General features: G+C 36.5%; 1 protein-coding gene across 3 annotated transcripts in view; it reads left to right on the top strand.

The window, feature by feature from the left end:
- The window catches only part of NEK7 (NIMA related kinase 7), a 164,653-nt gene that overhangs the window by 85,349 nt on the left and 62,735 nt on the right, over positions 1 to 16,569 (top strand). For all 3 annotated transcript variants that reach the window (XM_027610102.2, XM_027610103.2, XM_027610104.2), the window contains one exon: positions 4,332 to 4,472. In XM_027610102.2, the coding sequence (XP_027465903.1) occupies positions 4,332 to 4,472 (141 nt within the window). The remainder of the gene's footprint in view (positions 1 to 4,331; positions 4,473 to 16,569) is intronic.

Genomic DNA, 16,569 nt, shown 5'->3' with positions numbered 1-16,569 from the left:
ACTTGGTTTGGCTGGTGGATGAGGCCCAGGCTCGGTATAAAAATGACTTGGCCCTGTGTCTTAGGGAAGGGATTATTATCTTTATTTCAGTGGAAGAAACAGAGGAGGTTTTTTTGTTTTTATAAAAATTGAAGATCCTTTAAGTGACTCATATCAAATCCAAAAGCCATTTTGTGCAGCTCAGAAAAATATCCTGGTCATTAAGGGATTGTAGGAGACAGATGCAGTTTATACACCAAATTGCAACCAGGGAAAAAGCAATTTAACTGATTTTATTTGGTCCATATTTCATACTGATTTGAATCTCATTATTTTGCTGGGTTATTTATTCCCAATATAACTCAAATGCTAAGCTAAAAAAAAAAAATATGGGGAACTGGACATCATTCAAAAAAGAGAATATAGCTCTTTCCTAAAAATAGTTCTTTACTTGAGTGGGCACTCATTTGATTCATCTTTTTATTTAAAGCACCTAATACAGTGCTACCTACAATAGGATATAATTCATGAAAATGAGGTATGGCATTGAATACAATATAATAGAATCATTACTGAAGTATATGTATTACCTGTCTGATGATCTCCTAAAGGAGATCTCCTACTCTACAAGCTTATTTTTATACAAATTGCAGTGTGGCAAAGAGACCCAGGAGTAGTTGGAGATGTGCAGCTATGCTCCTCATGTCAGCTCTCCATGTCTACACTGGGTGACAGGACATGGGAGCAGATGAGACAAGCTGTCACTCACCCACACTGCCCTTTGAAGAAAGGCCATAGGGGGAAAAAGGTGCCGCAAATGGGCTGTGAAGTTTACATACACTGCCCACTGTTAAACAGATTACGTCTAATGAAGTGTCTAATGCTCAGGCCATATCAACCTAATCCTTGGTGGCAGTTCATCCCTCAACTGCCAGAAAACACCGCCCTCTGGCCCTCTCTCGCCACTCTGGCCGCCAAGCACAGGGAGGTGCCCAGTCTTAATAAACCAAGACAGTGTGTGATCTGACATGCAAATGTAGGTCATTGCATATGTAAATGTGTGATTACAAACCTGCATGCCAAAACACATTAGTGAGACTTTGCTCTCAGCATGCGGTTGTCACACTGTCTTAGCAGTTCACGCTAATATTTGTCAGTTATTGTGTAGACAGAAGATGGAATTCCCAGTCAAATTTAAAGTATATGGATTGTATGATAGTGTTCCTAATGATGAAGTTGTATTTTACTGTTGAGATTGGCAAGTTGTCATCAGGAGAAAAAATGGTATGTACATATATAGCAGAAGAAGGAGTTCTTTCTTTGATGTTGCAGACTATCCTAGTGTGTCAATATTTAAAGAAAAAATTTCTTAGGAAAGCATAGCAGTTAAAAAAAAACTCTCCTCTTTAAATTAAACTTTTATTTACTGTTAAAAAACTAAGAAAAGTTGCTACTATCTATTGACTATATCTAAGAAGTGGTACTTTAAGTTTCCTTTCTTAAATAGGTACCGTGTTGTCACAGTGGCACTTAATTACAAATTAATCTCAGTGACTACAAAAAGAAATCTTATAAATGAACAGCATGTCTGGTTGTCTCCCTGTATTTGATAATTTAATTTTTCTTATTATGGTGTATATTTTTGTTTTCATTCTTAACATGTTTTTATTTCTGCTTTTTAAAATCAAAAGATCTGAAATTGAAAATATTTATGAATCATCATGTAGGATCCCATAATATTGGATCATATTGTAGATGATTTTGTTTAGTAAGCATGGTAGGGTAGCAAAGACTATACTTGGGAATCAACTAGACATAGGTTTGGTTTGATGACATGTATAGGATTGTCATGAGAATTGAATTAGATGGCATATAAAGTCCTAATATATGGGAATTGTTAAGTTGTAGATACGAAAATGGAACCTACTATTATTATAGAAGGTAGTTGCTGCTGTTATTCTGTTATACCAGTTATTGTGTTATATTTATGAAATGAATTTGTGAAATTTCTTGTATTCTGGTTATTTTGCATGTATTAAAGGAAGAATGGTATTTTTCTTGACAATAATTTGGACTTCCAGAAGAAAGAAAATCAGTGTACAGCAACAGAAATCATTGCTACTTTTTTTCTCTTTTTGTAAAACATTGTATTTGAATTACAGTGAAACTTCAGCAGGATTTTAGAGTTTTTGCTAGCATGATAGATGTAGTAAAATCAACAATATTGAAAGTATTGGGGTTGATGGAAAGTACTACCCCTATGTCAAAATAGCCTTCTGCATAAGTCATGGGGTCGTCAGTCTTAACAGAGTTTATTTGAAGGACTAAGAGTTCAAGTTCAATTTAGTGTGTTTACCAACTAGTGCTGTCTTTGATTGCATTAATAGGCATTTAATGTTCATTCTCATTAGAGGGTGCACTAGTCAGACCCCACAAGAATGTCATGTGTACTCCAAGATGGCTCAGAGAATAGAGAAGGTCCAGAAGGATGTGAAGAGAATGATGAAGACTTGGAAGCATGTCCTTACCAATAATCCAGGGACCTCGAAAAGCCTATGCCTATTTAGCCAAAAAAGGGAAGATATAAGGGCATTTGATAACTAGACTCTTTTGTTATAGGTTGTTATATAGGTGGAGGTGCTGGCATAGATCATGAGTGTCCTGAGGAGCCTGAAAGGCAGTGTTTGTTGGGTACGTGTTGTAACTTCAGCAACAGACAGTGGCTGACTGTAGTGGATATTCAGTTAATGTTTACCCTGTGACTGACTTAATGACTGAAAGAGTCCGTGAATAAACAAATAAACAAAAGGACTAGTAAATGGATAAAATGTATAAGGAGTTGGGCTTTGTCTCAAAATAGGAATGACAATTGTGCTCCCTTCCCAATACCCTGTAATTAATTCTCTCATAGCAGTTAAGAGCCTCTTCCATATACTTGGGTAAGCTCTTTCAGAGCAGAAAACATTTCTGGTTCATCTCTATTGTCCTAGCAGCTAGTACACAGTAAGTACTAAAAAGTGTTAGTTAAAAAAGGTGACTTTTTTTTCATGGGTAACAGCAAAATATTGTTTAAAAATGTAATTATGGGGGTGCCTGGGTGGCTCAGTCCGTTAAGCGTCTGCCTTCGGCTCAGGTCATGATCCCAGGGTCCTGGGATTGAGTCCCACATCGGGCTTCTTCCTCAGCGGGGAGCCTGCTTCTCCCTCTGCCTGCTGCTCCCCCTGCTTGTGGGATCTCTCTCTGTCAAATAAATAAAATCTTTTAAATTAAAAAAATATAATTATGTACTAAGTGAAAGAAGCTAATCTGAAAAGGCCACAGACTGAATGACTTCCACTATATGACATTCTGGAAAAAGCAAAGCTATGGAGACTGTAAAAAAGGATCAGTTGCTGCCCGGAAGGTGTGTGTGGGGGTGTTAACTTGGGGAGGGAGGGATGAATAGGAGATGCAGAGAGGATTTTAGGGCCCTGAATATACACTGTATGATCCTATAATGATGGATATATGTCATTATACATTTGTCCAAAGCCATAGAATGTACAACACCAAGGGTGAACCCTAATGTAAAGCGAGGAACTTTGGGTGATAATGATGTGTCAGTCAGTGTAGGTTCATGAATTGTAACAAAAGTACCATTATGGTGGGGGATGGGACAAGCCATGCATATATGGGGCAAGGGCTTCCTCACAGTTTTGCTGGAACCCAGCACTGCTCTAAAAAAATAAGGCCTTAAAAAAAAAATAACGATGTGGTAGTATATTCCCTGCCACTGGAAATGTTCTTTGTAGAAGTTAAATAACTCTCAAGAAGTTCAGAAGATTTTCATACATTAGTTGGCAGGTTGGACTGTGTGTGTGTGTGTGTGTGTGTGTGTACACACATTCTATTTCAAGTTAAAGATTCTTTGAAAAAGAAAACAAATATCAAAGGAGTACTAGATTGAGTGGGAAAAGTTTATGTTCTATGAAGATAATTTTATAGAGTTCCTATCTAAAATTTCAAAGTCTTCCTCATTCCCTGACATTTCATGTCCTTCTTCCTTGATTTATTTTATTTTTAGCCCTTCCTAGCTCACATACTGTATATATATTTTTCATGTTTACCCTGTTTGTTATTTTTCTTCCCTGCCAGAATTTTTCTTTTGAGGGTAGGGATTATCATCTGTTTAGTTTGCTACTCTATTCCCAGTGTATAGAACAGTGCCTAGCATGAATGGCTCAATATGATATTTGTTAAATAGAATAGATGTCTGCAGGCTTACCATAGGTATCACCTACTTATGTGAAAACAATCAATGATTGTGTGAATATTGTGTGATTGAAAACTTATTTTGACTTTTTTAATTACAGAAGGCTTTACGACCGGATATGGGCTATAATACATTAGCCAACTTTCGAATAGAAAAGAAAATTGGTCGCGGGCAATTTAGTGAAGTTTATAGAGCAGCCTGTCTCTTGGATGGAGTACCAGTAGCTTTAAAAAAAGTGCAGGTAAGATGATTTTAATTATGTAAATCAATGTAAAATTATACCATATGAATAATAGAGGAAAGTATGTCCTGAATGATTAGATAATGACAGTCTTAAGTTGAGAATGAATAAAAATTAGAAAGAAAGAAATAATAGAAAGGAATAAAAATTATACTTTAAAAGCTTGAATTGAGTGTAGTACACAGTGGAAATTAGTTTTTAATTTTAATATTACTTCTAGGCTTTAAAAATTTCGCTGGTTTTGTTCACCCAGATTTAGTAGTGACTGGAATGATCCTAGAAAAGCGTTTACAACTCTAACAGGCAGATTTGAGTTCTCACCACTTGCTCCTCACTAGACAGGTAACTCTCAGCTTCAGCTATAGGTCTCACAATAGGAAAATAGACTTTACAAAATGTATTGCCTAGAGTTAGTAAGTGGCAGTCAAGGTTAGGATGGGTTATTAAATTAATGTGGAGAACCACACTGGCAATAAATGAAGGAACAATGAAGTTAATTTTATTTATTGGAAAATTAAAAAAAGAATGAAGTCGATTGATTAAATCAGAGGATTGATGACCTATTTGAAATTTCCATCTTGTTTTTGTATCATTCTAGAATCAGCTTTGCTCTCCAATCCTGACTTTTGTTTCCCTCAGATTCATTTATCTTATTCTAGCTCCTCTTACCAAGTCCTACCCTAACCCTAGTGGACTAGTCCCACTGAGCTACCCTGCAGTGTACTTGCAACAGCCCTGAAAGTTTCATTTGCCCTGGTGAGTCTAGAAAGTCTAATTTCACTTGCCCCCTGGTCTAGAAAGTACTTGTTTTTCTGTCTCAGAGTATGTTTGACATCACACAGTTTTGCTTCCCGTTTTTCAGATAAGGTAGTTATTGTTCACACCTGCCCACAGACTTCCTATTTTACTCTGTAACCCTGATATCATTTCTCTGTAGTGACCTATGAGACCAAAGTTCCCTCAATTTTTTTTTTTTTTTGTGACTTCTCAAAGGATCAGTGAACTTGCAATAGCCATTACAGAGATGGACAGTTTTCACTTACCTTTTTAAGGAAATATTAAATGTTTATAAAAGAAAAGACGTTATGGCCTCATGTCCACCCCCCAGCTTAAGAAATAAAACATTAAAAAAATTTTTGATTTATATCTACCACTACCTTGCCTCAGAGGTAGCCATGTCTAAAATTCTGTGTTTAACATTCCTTTGCTTTTCTTTATAGTTTTCCCCACATCTGTGTAAATTTCTAAATATATTGTTTCCTTTGCATTTTGGAACTTTACATCAGTGTCATCACGTGATGGTGGATGTGGCTGTGTATTAACCTTTCCACTGCTGTATCGTATTCAGTTGCTCTTGTTACATGTTGCTTGCTGTTTGGATTGTTTATAAGTTGTTTACTATTATAAGCGGTATTGCTGTGCTAGTCTTACGTGTCTTGCAAGCATCTTATGTGACATGTAAGCATTTCTCTTTTGTCTGGGCCTAAGAATGGAAATGATGAGCCACAGGGGATGTGCATGGTTGGTTCGACAAGTTTAATAGCAAGTTATTTTCCATAGTTGCACCGGTTGACTTTCTCACCAGCAGCATATAAGAGTAGCAGTCTTCTCTCGTTTAATATGCCACTTACAGCTTGAGAAAATGTAATATAGAATGCAGATATTAATGTTCATGAAGCAGATGACTTTTGGAAGGATGATTCCCTTACAAAAGAACTCTGCTCCATTTTTAAAATGTATTTATGAAATTTCTCCTCTGCATTACTAGGCACTGAAGGGAATAAAAAGGAAGCTAGTCATATTATTCCTGCATTTGAGAGGAAAAAGAGTCTTTGTAGAACAATTAAATGTTAAGCCTTGTGGCATGGATTCCTGATTTAAATAGGAGTTTACAGAATGGAGATGTCAGTTTGAGCCTTTGATGGAATCGGAACATAGGCCAGGCTCTCAATGTGAGACCAGATTCTGGAGAGCACTGAAACCAGGAACAGGAATTTGAAGAATAGGAAAGTAAGGATTCACTATGGATCCTCAAGTAGAGTAATAATCTTCAAAATTCATTCTTTTAAAAGTAAAATTACAAACCAAGCTCACAGAATGGACCAGAAAGAAGTCAGCTGCTTATTGGCCACAGGTGGCGAATGCCAGAGGATAGATGGATTGAGAAATTACTTGGAGGTCTCCAGGCTTCTCAGCTTCCTTCTCCACCTTACAACTGATTCTGAGTGTAGAGAAAGAGACAGGGCTCCACACCATCTGAGTTTTTCTTCCTTTTGATTGGAAATTTGAAAGGACATGAGTTAATTTGGGCAATCCTATTTCCATTCAGTATTAGATGCCCTTCTAACTGCTCCCATTTTGCACCGTGGTAAGCCTCAGATAACCGTCTCCTGCTGTGTGGAGTCAGTTTGTCCTCATGAATTAGACCGTTCTTCTCTGCTTTATAAACCGTTAATATTGTGGCATCTTCCAGTTTAAACGTAGCTTCTTTATAGAAAAGAGAGATGCTGTTATAAAGATATTCATAGCTTATTTAATTAGGGAATGGTGCCTTAAACCTTTGTGAGGAGAATGTGTTTGCATTTCAGATATGTTACTGATTTTTGTGATGTATTACACTTGTGCTGAACAATAAATCCTGTGCTTCTTCCTTAAAAAAAACTCTGTAGCTTAAAATGAAAACGTTTAAAAATATTGTTAACCAGACTGTCTTCCTTTCTGAAGAACCTTAGCCCTTCTTCAAAAAATTCATAAAGAATCAAATACTGGATTTCCTCATGCATCTTGTTTCTTTTTTTTTTATAGGCACTTATTTTTTTTCTTTAGATTTTTATTGTTATATTAATCACCATACATTACATCATTAGTTTTTGATGTAGTGTTCCATGATTCATTGTTTGTGCATAACACCCAGTGCTCCACGCAGAACGTGCCCTCTTTAATACCCATCACCAGGCTAACCCATCCCCCCACCCCCCTCCCCTCTGGAACCCTCAGTTTGTTTCTCAGAGTCCATAGTCTCTCATGGTTTGTCTCCCCCTTCTATTCCCCCCCCTTCATTTTTCCCTTCCTACTGCTTTTTTTTTTTTTTTAATATATAACGTATTATTTGTTTCAGAGATACAGGTCTGTGATTGATCAGTCTTTCACAATTCACAGTGCTCACCATAGCACATACCTTCCCCAATGTCTATCACCCAGCCACCCCATCCCTCCCACCCCCTCCCCTCTGGAACCCTCAGTTTGTTTTTCAGAGTCCATCCTCTCTCATGGTTCGTCTCCCCCTCCGACTTAGTCCCCTTCATTCTTCCCCTCCTGCTATCTTCTTTTTTTTTTTTTTTTTCTTAACATATATTCATGCATCTTGTTTCTTGTCTGAAGATCTGTATTACTGTTCCCGGCTCTTCTGGAATCTTTCCTGAATACTGTGCTTGGGTTCATCGGTTGAAGTGCTGCTTTTACAGTTCATTTGTCTGCTTACATATCATTAAAGAGATACCTTAGAATTACCATCCAGATTCCTCAGCTTAGTTTTCAAGGCATTTCTTGACTTTGTCCCACACCATCAAGTTTCACTTTTTCAAGACCTTTAAAAAAAAAAAAAAAAAAACAACAGTGTCCTAAGCTCTAGTGACTTTCCTATAGGTTTGCCTGTTAGCTGTGTGTGGAAAAAAGAGTGTGTGTCCTGAATGCATGATCTCATAAAGAGATCTGAGAGCCTACAGTATATAGCAACATTAACCAATCTTTTTGAAAATGTACCCACATCTCATCATGATTCGTTTTCCAAAATTAAGATGGTTTCTTAACTGATGTGACATTTTTGAAATCCCCTGAACCACTTTTGCTTCTGTCTCTCCCTGCTGCCCTTCTTTGACGCTTCCCTTCTTACTGCTCATTTACTCATTCCACCTCGTGTTAATAATATGGATCACCTTATGTTCAGTGGTCAGTGTGGAAGGCTTTGGGAATACTAAGGTAAACAAGTAACAGGACTCATGGGATTCCACTACAAGTGCAACAGAGACACGTCTGAAATCACAAGATAGGCACTGGAATGAGAGCAGTCTCCAGGAACGTGGGTGAGAGGGAGATTGGGATGTCTTCACAAAGGATGTGATATGGGTCTCAGAAGCTCAGTTCTTTGTGTTGGAAGACTGTCAAAGAATTGTTTTGATCTGGTACATGTAATCGCTATTTTCTTATGCTTAGTTCATTGATTAGAGCTATGTAATTAGCTATGTAATTGATTTTTATTTTATCAGTCTTATGACATGGTACTATAATATGAGTTTTGGGTGTCACTGTGTCTCAGTTCTTTGATCTTTGTTACCCTCATTTTCTGATAGAAGGTGAAATATTTTGATCCTTAGTTTTCTTTGCCTAGTCTTAAGTTATATTTCCAGATAATACTGTTTTCCTATGGGACATTCATTATCAGAGACATTTATTGGAATGGAAAGTACTTTTGTATAGTACTAACAAAGATAAGGTGATAATGTATTTTGTTCAAATTCACCCTTTTGATACACAGGTTATCTCAAAACAACTTTCTGAAGGGACAAATATTCTTTGATGTTTATTCCTTTACTTATATTTGATTATTATAATAAAACATTCATCAAGAAAATCACTTTTTAAAGTATATTGAGTTTAACTTGCTTTTTTTTACATATGTTGATTTTAGTTTCTAGATTCTGCATGTATTCCTGTATTAGAAATTGAGATTGCATGCATTTAGAAATTTGTGAGCAATGATAGCTTCTTCCATAATGCATACAGATTAGAATACATTCATAATCTCTACAACTGTATATCCAGTCTCTATTTTAGTGTTCACTGTGATTACTGAATTTATCCTGCAGTTTTTATCAGCTTCATTATTTAATCTCTATAGATTTCCTTTCCTTAGACCTTCCAATAGTTATTTGGACAAATGAATAGTAGGAAGCACTTGTAATAATAATCTATACATTATATATATATTTTTTTAATTGGAGAATAATTTAGTAATTGATGTTAGTTTGTTGAAGAGACACAGGCTTTTATCTTTGAAATGAAAGCTTCTTAATTTTATTTGTTGTACTTGAATTTTATTTTCGGTATTTCTTAGGCATATAAGAAATAGCGAAAATTTTTAGTTTTATTGAAGGTCTAGAGAATAGGACATTTTAAAAGTTAACAACATTTTAGGGTTATAATGAATTACCACACATGGCATAAATGGGTTATCAACATTAAAATATTTAAATGAGACAAAGGACATCGATGAAATAATTTAGTCCATTTTCCTTTTTTGATGTTTCACATTGTTTTTTTCTTTAGCATCTTATGGTGCCTCAGGGTTATTATTATGCTAATACGTTTTGTTTGTATGGGTTTATCTTAAAAATTTTAAATGGTGAACTCTTCTAGTGGCCTAGCTCAGTGAATAGATATAGTTGAAGTAACTTTTTATTTATGCTGTTGAAGATTTTTGATATGCTCATTTAATATTTACTGAGGACCTACTGTGTGGCAGACAGTGTACTGGACACTGAGATACAACAATTGAGTTCAACATTTTTGGTGGGGGGGATAGACAATAAGTCCAATAATTATAGCCAAGAAGGAAGTGACTATCATGTGACAGGAGAGACAGATTAGGTTGGGGGGGAGGACTTTTTAGATAGATTATTTAAAAATAGCAAAGACTTCTCTGCAGATGTGAAATTTAAGCTGAAGTGGAGGAAAAGGAGTCACCCGTCTGAACAGCAGGAAGAACAGGTATAGAAAACAGCCTTGAACAATAGGATTGACCTAGAATATACTAAAAACACATTGTTGTGACCCCCATAAATGGAGTGAGGAAGAGAAGTAACATGGGGTTACAGAGAGTGGCAGGAACCAGAATTTGAGAGTTTTGCTTGTAGGCCATGAAGAGAGGTCTATATACTATTTATATGTTATATGTTGTTCTAAGGGTAATGAATAGCTATTGGAGGAGCTTAAGCAGGTGATGATAAAGTCTGATATATTTTTTAAAGACTGCACAGACTGTTGTGTAGAACATGGATTCACCCTCTTCAGTACACAGCAGTAATAAGACCAAACATTATTCATTGAAAAATGTTTAGCTTTTAAATAAATAATATTATTGTCAATATAAACAAAAATTACAAAATAAGAGATTTCTAAAACTTTGTAAACATTAAAGCTAAAAGAACGTATAAAAGCAAATAGAGTCATATGATAGCTTTCACATAGGGGGCAGGTTTTAAGAGCTGGTACGTTTGACCTTTTTTCCACAAATAGTTCTTTAGTTCTTGTTCTTTCAATGAGTCTTGCTTTTCCTTTGACATTTACTCTTTCCTCACAACCCTCTCCAATGTCACATGCTTCTCTTTCCTGACTTACGATACAGTGGAATCATCTTCATTAGGGCTTGCTTTCCCTACCACTTCAGACCACATTCTACACTCAACCATCTGTCATTCCTCATCTTTGAAACTAGTGTCATCAAGTTAAATGCTTTCTTCCCATCTTGGTCCATTGTCTGCCTGTCTAAAGTAGTTTTTCTTTCTTTCTTTTTTAATGTTTTTAGCCCCTTGTTCTCATTTTTCCTCTGCCCATTGCTTGGTACCATGTTGACTCTCTTGAGACCAGGCCTCATAGTTTCTCACATGCCTCACTCCATGGTACTGAGTCAACTGTCTCAGTCCATCATTGGGACATCCCCTACACTTTACTGATTCTACCTCAAACTCTCAAAATTCCCTCTCTGATTAAATTCCCAATTCTCTCCTATTCCCTCTTTCTTTCTTTCTTTTTTTTCCTCCTATTTCCTCTTTCTAGTGAAACTTGTTCTTTGACCTCATCTTGATTACCAGGCACACATTATTCCATATTCTCTAGACCTCTTATTTAAGGTCTGATTTCAGAATTTTTTCACTTTGTTGGACCTTTGTCAGCGATTTGAGCAATGCAGATGCCTCTACTTTATAATCTCTCCCTGTGTTGCTAATCCCCAGTCATGGTTAATCTCCACTGTGTATTTCTTCATTTCTGTATTCAAACGTAATATTGTTCCGTGTCCAATAGCACAGAAGGATTCAGGCTATGTCTTGGAGTTCTTGTTGTAGTTTGCTTGGACGTGCACTCTCTTACACTTCTCACTTGCATATATTTTAACCACAGTATAAGAAGAACCCCATATCAGCAGATACGTGGTTATAATGTCCACAGTGGGAGTTAAAAACTACTACCTTGAAGCCTCAGCCTCTCCCGAATGCATTCACATTCAATAGAGAAGGCCATCTCCTCTTTGACAGAAACAGTCTTTGTGTCCATTGTGTTTTCACGATCACATAACTGTTCTGATTCTTCTTCTCTTAACTCTACCTGTGCTCTGGAAGGAGTATTCCTTTTCTGTTTTCCTTTGAGACATTTTCACCATTTGCCCGTTTCTCCCACATCAGCCTCCCATCTCTGCTTGTGATGTCATCATCTGACTTTCTCACTGACACCACTATACAACCTATTGCTTCAGCACGTGCCTGCAGCTTCTTAAGACTTGCCTGTTGTGTTCTCTGGGATTCCATGTGCTTGATTCTCCTCCCTCTCTGGTACCCCTCTTCTGTTGCCTTCAATCGCTTCTCTTTTCCATCCCCTTGAATCACTCCTCTTCCCTTACTCTTTTTGGGTTATGTCTCACAGTTTTAATTTTGGATCTTTTGCTTCTCTCTAGCTGCATTCTCACCCACAGCTTCCAATATACCTCTGTAGGGTGGCTTCTTAATCGGTAGAAGCCCTGACTAGGCTTTGCTGAGCTTTAAGCGCTCATAAAATCTGAATGAAAGTGCATTTCCTGTGATAATTTTTAGAGATTTTTTTTTCTTTTTTCTTTTTTTTAATTACAGGGAAGCCTGTTGAACAGGGCTCCCTGATGTACTTGAAGTCGGATTACCTCTAGCCTGTTGAGTTAAAAGGCATTTCCTTGGAAACAAAAGTTTTTTAAAAGTCAAAGAATAATGAGTGCCACACACTGATACCTGTGCTCCATACCATCATTTGCCAGGACCTTAAGGAATCCACAAGAAAGAAATCGAGGCCTGTCTTTTCATTTGCAGTTCAAACATGATGTATTGAGAGGAAGGCGGACAGAAGCTAGATTGCAGGCCTTGGCGTTGTAAAGGGAGCAAGGTTTCTGGCACTCATGTAGAACTTTCCTGTACTCACCTTGCTTAAGTTTTGCCCCCCAGCCCACCCCAGCCCAATCTTTCCACCCTTTAGAGTGCCTCTGGATTTAGTCAGTAGAAGTGCTGGTGGTAGAGACTTTAGTTATTTGGACGTAACTTGTTCAGTGATTGTGATTTATATCTAGAAGATATCACAGCCCTTCTGCTATGGATTTTCCACCCCCCTCACTCATCCTCTATCCCTTCAAATAAAAGAGAGAGGCTCTGTAAGGGAAAGTCTGCCTACCAGTCAGCAAGTAGGAGAACCAGAAATTTGCAGGCTGATAGCAAAAACATTTCTTAAAGCTCTTCTCCCCTCACTCCAACAATGGTTACGGGACCATCTCTCCAGGCATTGGTCAGTTGGAATAAAGGGATGGAAGCATCATTTGGGCACCGGGTCAAGAGGGGCAAGAACACTGGGATGAAGAATGGCATAATCCAGGGGGGACTGAGGTTTGTCACATGGAATACAGGGACTCAATTTAGGGACAGGTTGCTCAGTTCATTTATTCAGGTTCTATAAAGTTGGGGACGCCCAGGAGATAATTTGTTTAAGATTTTCATTTCAAACTTTCTAGTATACATTTTTAAGTACTATCATTGCTACATTTTAAGTGTTTTTTTCTTCTAACAGACTGACCTATGCCTTTTCAAGGACATTTCTATTAAGTTACTTAAAGTCCTCTTTTTCCTCTTAAAGATATCCTTTCAGTTTCATTAGTCATGAGTAATTTTTTGGAAGAATTTAGAGATGACAAAAGAAAACTTTTAAAATGATTCAGAAAGTACCAAGAACTTATTAGCCAACACTTGCCTAAATTCTGTTATTAACTTTGCTCTTACCAAGTATACAGTAAGTTTAAAAACCCAAAGAAACTTTGGTAGAACCCAGAAAGATGCCTTCTGAAGATAAGCTTGTAAATATTCTAAGAAAAATGTTTTTACAAAATCCCATTTTTTTTTTTTTCCTTATGTGTTGTCTTTTCTTGCTCATGAAATCAGTCTTGAATCTGTGTCTGGGAATGATTTAATCTACAGATCCAGTTTTTATTTTGTCTTAACTTGCTGGCTAAGAAAAAAAGATAAGATACTGCTGAATTCCAAATTAAATGTATTTATAAATGTATTTGGTTCAGAATTTAGTTTTGCCTCAAATGTGCCAACAGTACTTATCTCTCAGTAACAAAGGAGAGATTTTGCTATTATTGAGAATTCAGTTAAAAATAAAAGTTAATTTGTAATACTAAATTACTTGAGTTAGATTTTTTTTTTTAAATATTTTATTTATTTATTCGAGAGAGAAAGCATGAGCAAAAGAGTGAGAGTATGAGCATAGGGAACAGAGGGAGAAGCAGAAGCTGACTCCCTGCTGAACAAGGAGCCTAATGCAGGGCTTGGTCCCAGGACTCTGGGATCATGACCTGAGCTGAAGGCAGACGCTTAACCAACTGAGCCACCTGGGCACCCGGGAATATGGAGCACACTTCTATCTTAGTATTTTGTGTCTAGTTAGGGTTTCCTAGAGCTCTTGTACACATCTTTTTCTCATCTCATTCACTAGCTTTTGCTTTTTAAATATTTTTCCCATCATAGAGACATTGATTATTGGGAGATTAAATTTATACGTGTCCAAGTTTGTGATTTTCTTCATTTTAGTCACTAGTACCAGAATTATCCTTTCTTTTTCTTCTTAAAAAGTTTTCAGGAATTCCTTCAAGGTAAAAGACACTTAAAATTTTGTACTTCCCTGCATTTCTTTGAATTATCTCAAGTCCATTGTGACTAGTAGGTCCTGAGAATGGCATCAACATTCATGAGTTAGAGGGAATCCGTTATTTCTCTTGCCACTTTGATTTTTAAGCATAAATTGAGTGTGTGTGTGTATTTCATAACTGTAATATCAAGCTCAAAATTTTGTTTACATTAACAGTTGTTATTATTTAACATATTACATTAGTAATGTCAATTTTTCCAGCATCATTTGGCAATTTGAGGAATGAGTGGCTTTTCTGTATGAAATTGCTAGGTGTAAGACTTACTCCTTTAAAGTAATGATCTTTTGATTTTACTTATTTCTATAAGAAATCTTTCTGAAGTGTATTATACTTTCCTGCATCTATAAAGCCTGCATATCTAATCCCTGTCAGCCATACTGCACCTCGTCGTCGAGGTTCTCACATCACTTTGTACAGCAGTACTTACTAGAATGTGTGTTTGTGTCCTGTGTTCCAGTCTGCATTCTGCATCTCACAGCATGCAAACTTGTTTTCTTACTTGTATCTATAACAAAATCGAGTAACAAGTTGACAGCGTGGTTTTATGAATAAAAGAAAGCAAGAACATGAACGTGATTAACATTTATGTTAATCATCTCCGTATAGAATAAAACTGATGCTCTTGAAGAGGTTTGTGTTTATATGAGGTTTTTCCTTCAGTAGATAGTGTTACACTGTTTGTGCTTTAATGCTAGTCATTGCTGTTCTTTTTTTCACCCCTACAATTAGTATCCATTTGTAGCTAACATAGTACCAAAGTTTGATATATATATGAGGGCTTGCTGTTTGCAAAAAATTTCTTAGTAGATATTTTATGTAACCTTTGTGATAGTTATTTGTCGCTCATAGCCTGCTCTTTCTTTCTTTCTTTTCTTTTCTTTTCTTTTCTTTTCTTTTTTCTTTTCTTTTCTTTTCTTTTCTTTTCTTTTCTTTCTTTCTTTCTTTCTTTCTTTCTTTCTTTCTTTCTTTCTTTCTTTCTTTCTTTCTTTCTTCTTTCTTTCTTTCTTTCTTTCTTTCTTTCTTTCTTTCTCTTTCTTTCTTTCTTTCTTTCTTTCTTTCTCTCTCTCTCTCTCTCTCTCTCTCTCTCTCTCTCTCTTTCTTTCTTTCTTTCTTTCTTTCTTTCTTTCTTTCTTTCTTTCTTTCTTTCTTCTCTCTCTCTCTCTTTCTTTCTTTCTTTCCCTGCCTTCCTCCCTTCTTTCCTTCTTTCCTTCCTTCTTCCTTCCTTCTTCCTTCCTTCCTTCCTTCCTTCCTTCCTTCCTTCCTTCCTTCCTTCCTTCCTTCCTTCCTTTCTCACTTTCTCATTTGGTTCTGAAATCATAGTAGTCAATGCAAGTTGATTATGGTCAAATTGGTTAGAAGTACTACTAATGGGGAAAAGTGAAGCCACACTCTTAATACATGTACTAGCACACACATTTCCTTTTCTAGTATTTGAATGAAGTGGGAGGAAATTTGATGCCACCTTGTTTATCTCACTCTCTTTGTAAACCAGTAAAGGGAAGGGTGCCTGGGTGGCTTAGTCGAGTGTGGGTCCAACTCTTGGTTTTGGCTTAGGTGGTGATCTCGGGGTCTTGGGATTGAGCCCTGCATCAGGTTCCATGTTCAGCTGGGAGTCTGCTTGAGATTCTCTCGCCTTCTGCCCCTCCCCCCTTTCGCACACACCCATGTACTCTGTCTCTCAAATAAATCAATCAGTCTTTTTTTTTTAAGCCCATTAAATAGGATAGTATTCTGTATTTTTTTCTTAACATTATGCAGTTCTCAGCTGTTTCACATTAAAACTTGAAAAACATAAATGATACTCAAAATTTTCATTAGAAAAATAAATAAATAAAATAAAGTTGAAGATTGCATAGAAATAGGAGGAGTATTTTGCTGTAGTGTTAGGTGAAAACGCATATACCATATTGTACCCTGCTGCTATTTTCACTTTCTGACACACATACATTTGTACAAGAAATGGAAGGGAGTGAGCAAATGCTAAAATTCTTTTTTTTAAAGCTAAAATTCTTTAAGGAAGTGAGTTTGTGGATTTTTTTTATTTTTAAAATTTTTAAAACTTTTATTTATACTCTTATTTTTTTAATAAGGGGAAGATTAGAA

This window comes from Zalophus californianus, chromosome 10, assembly GCF_009762305.2.
Source record: "Zalophus californianus isolate mZalCal1 chromosome 10, mZalCal1.pri.v2, whole genome shotgun sequence".
In the NCBI taxonomy this organism is placed as follows: Eukaryota; Metazoa; Chordata; class Mammalia; order Carnivora; family Otariidae; genus Zalophus; species Zalophus californianus.
This window is presented reverse-complemented; position numbering and strand designations above follow the sequence as displayed.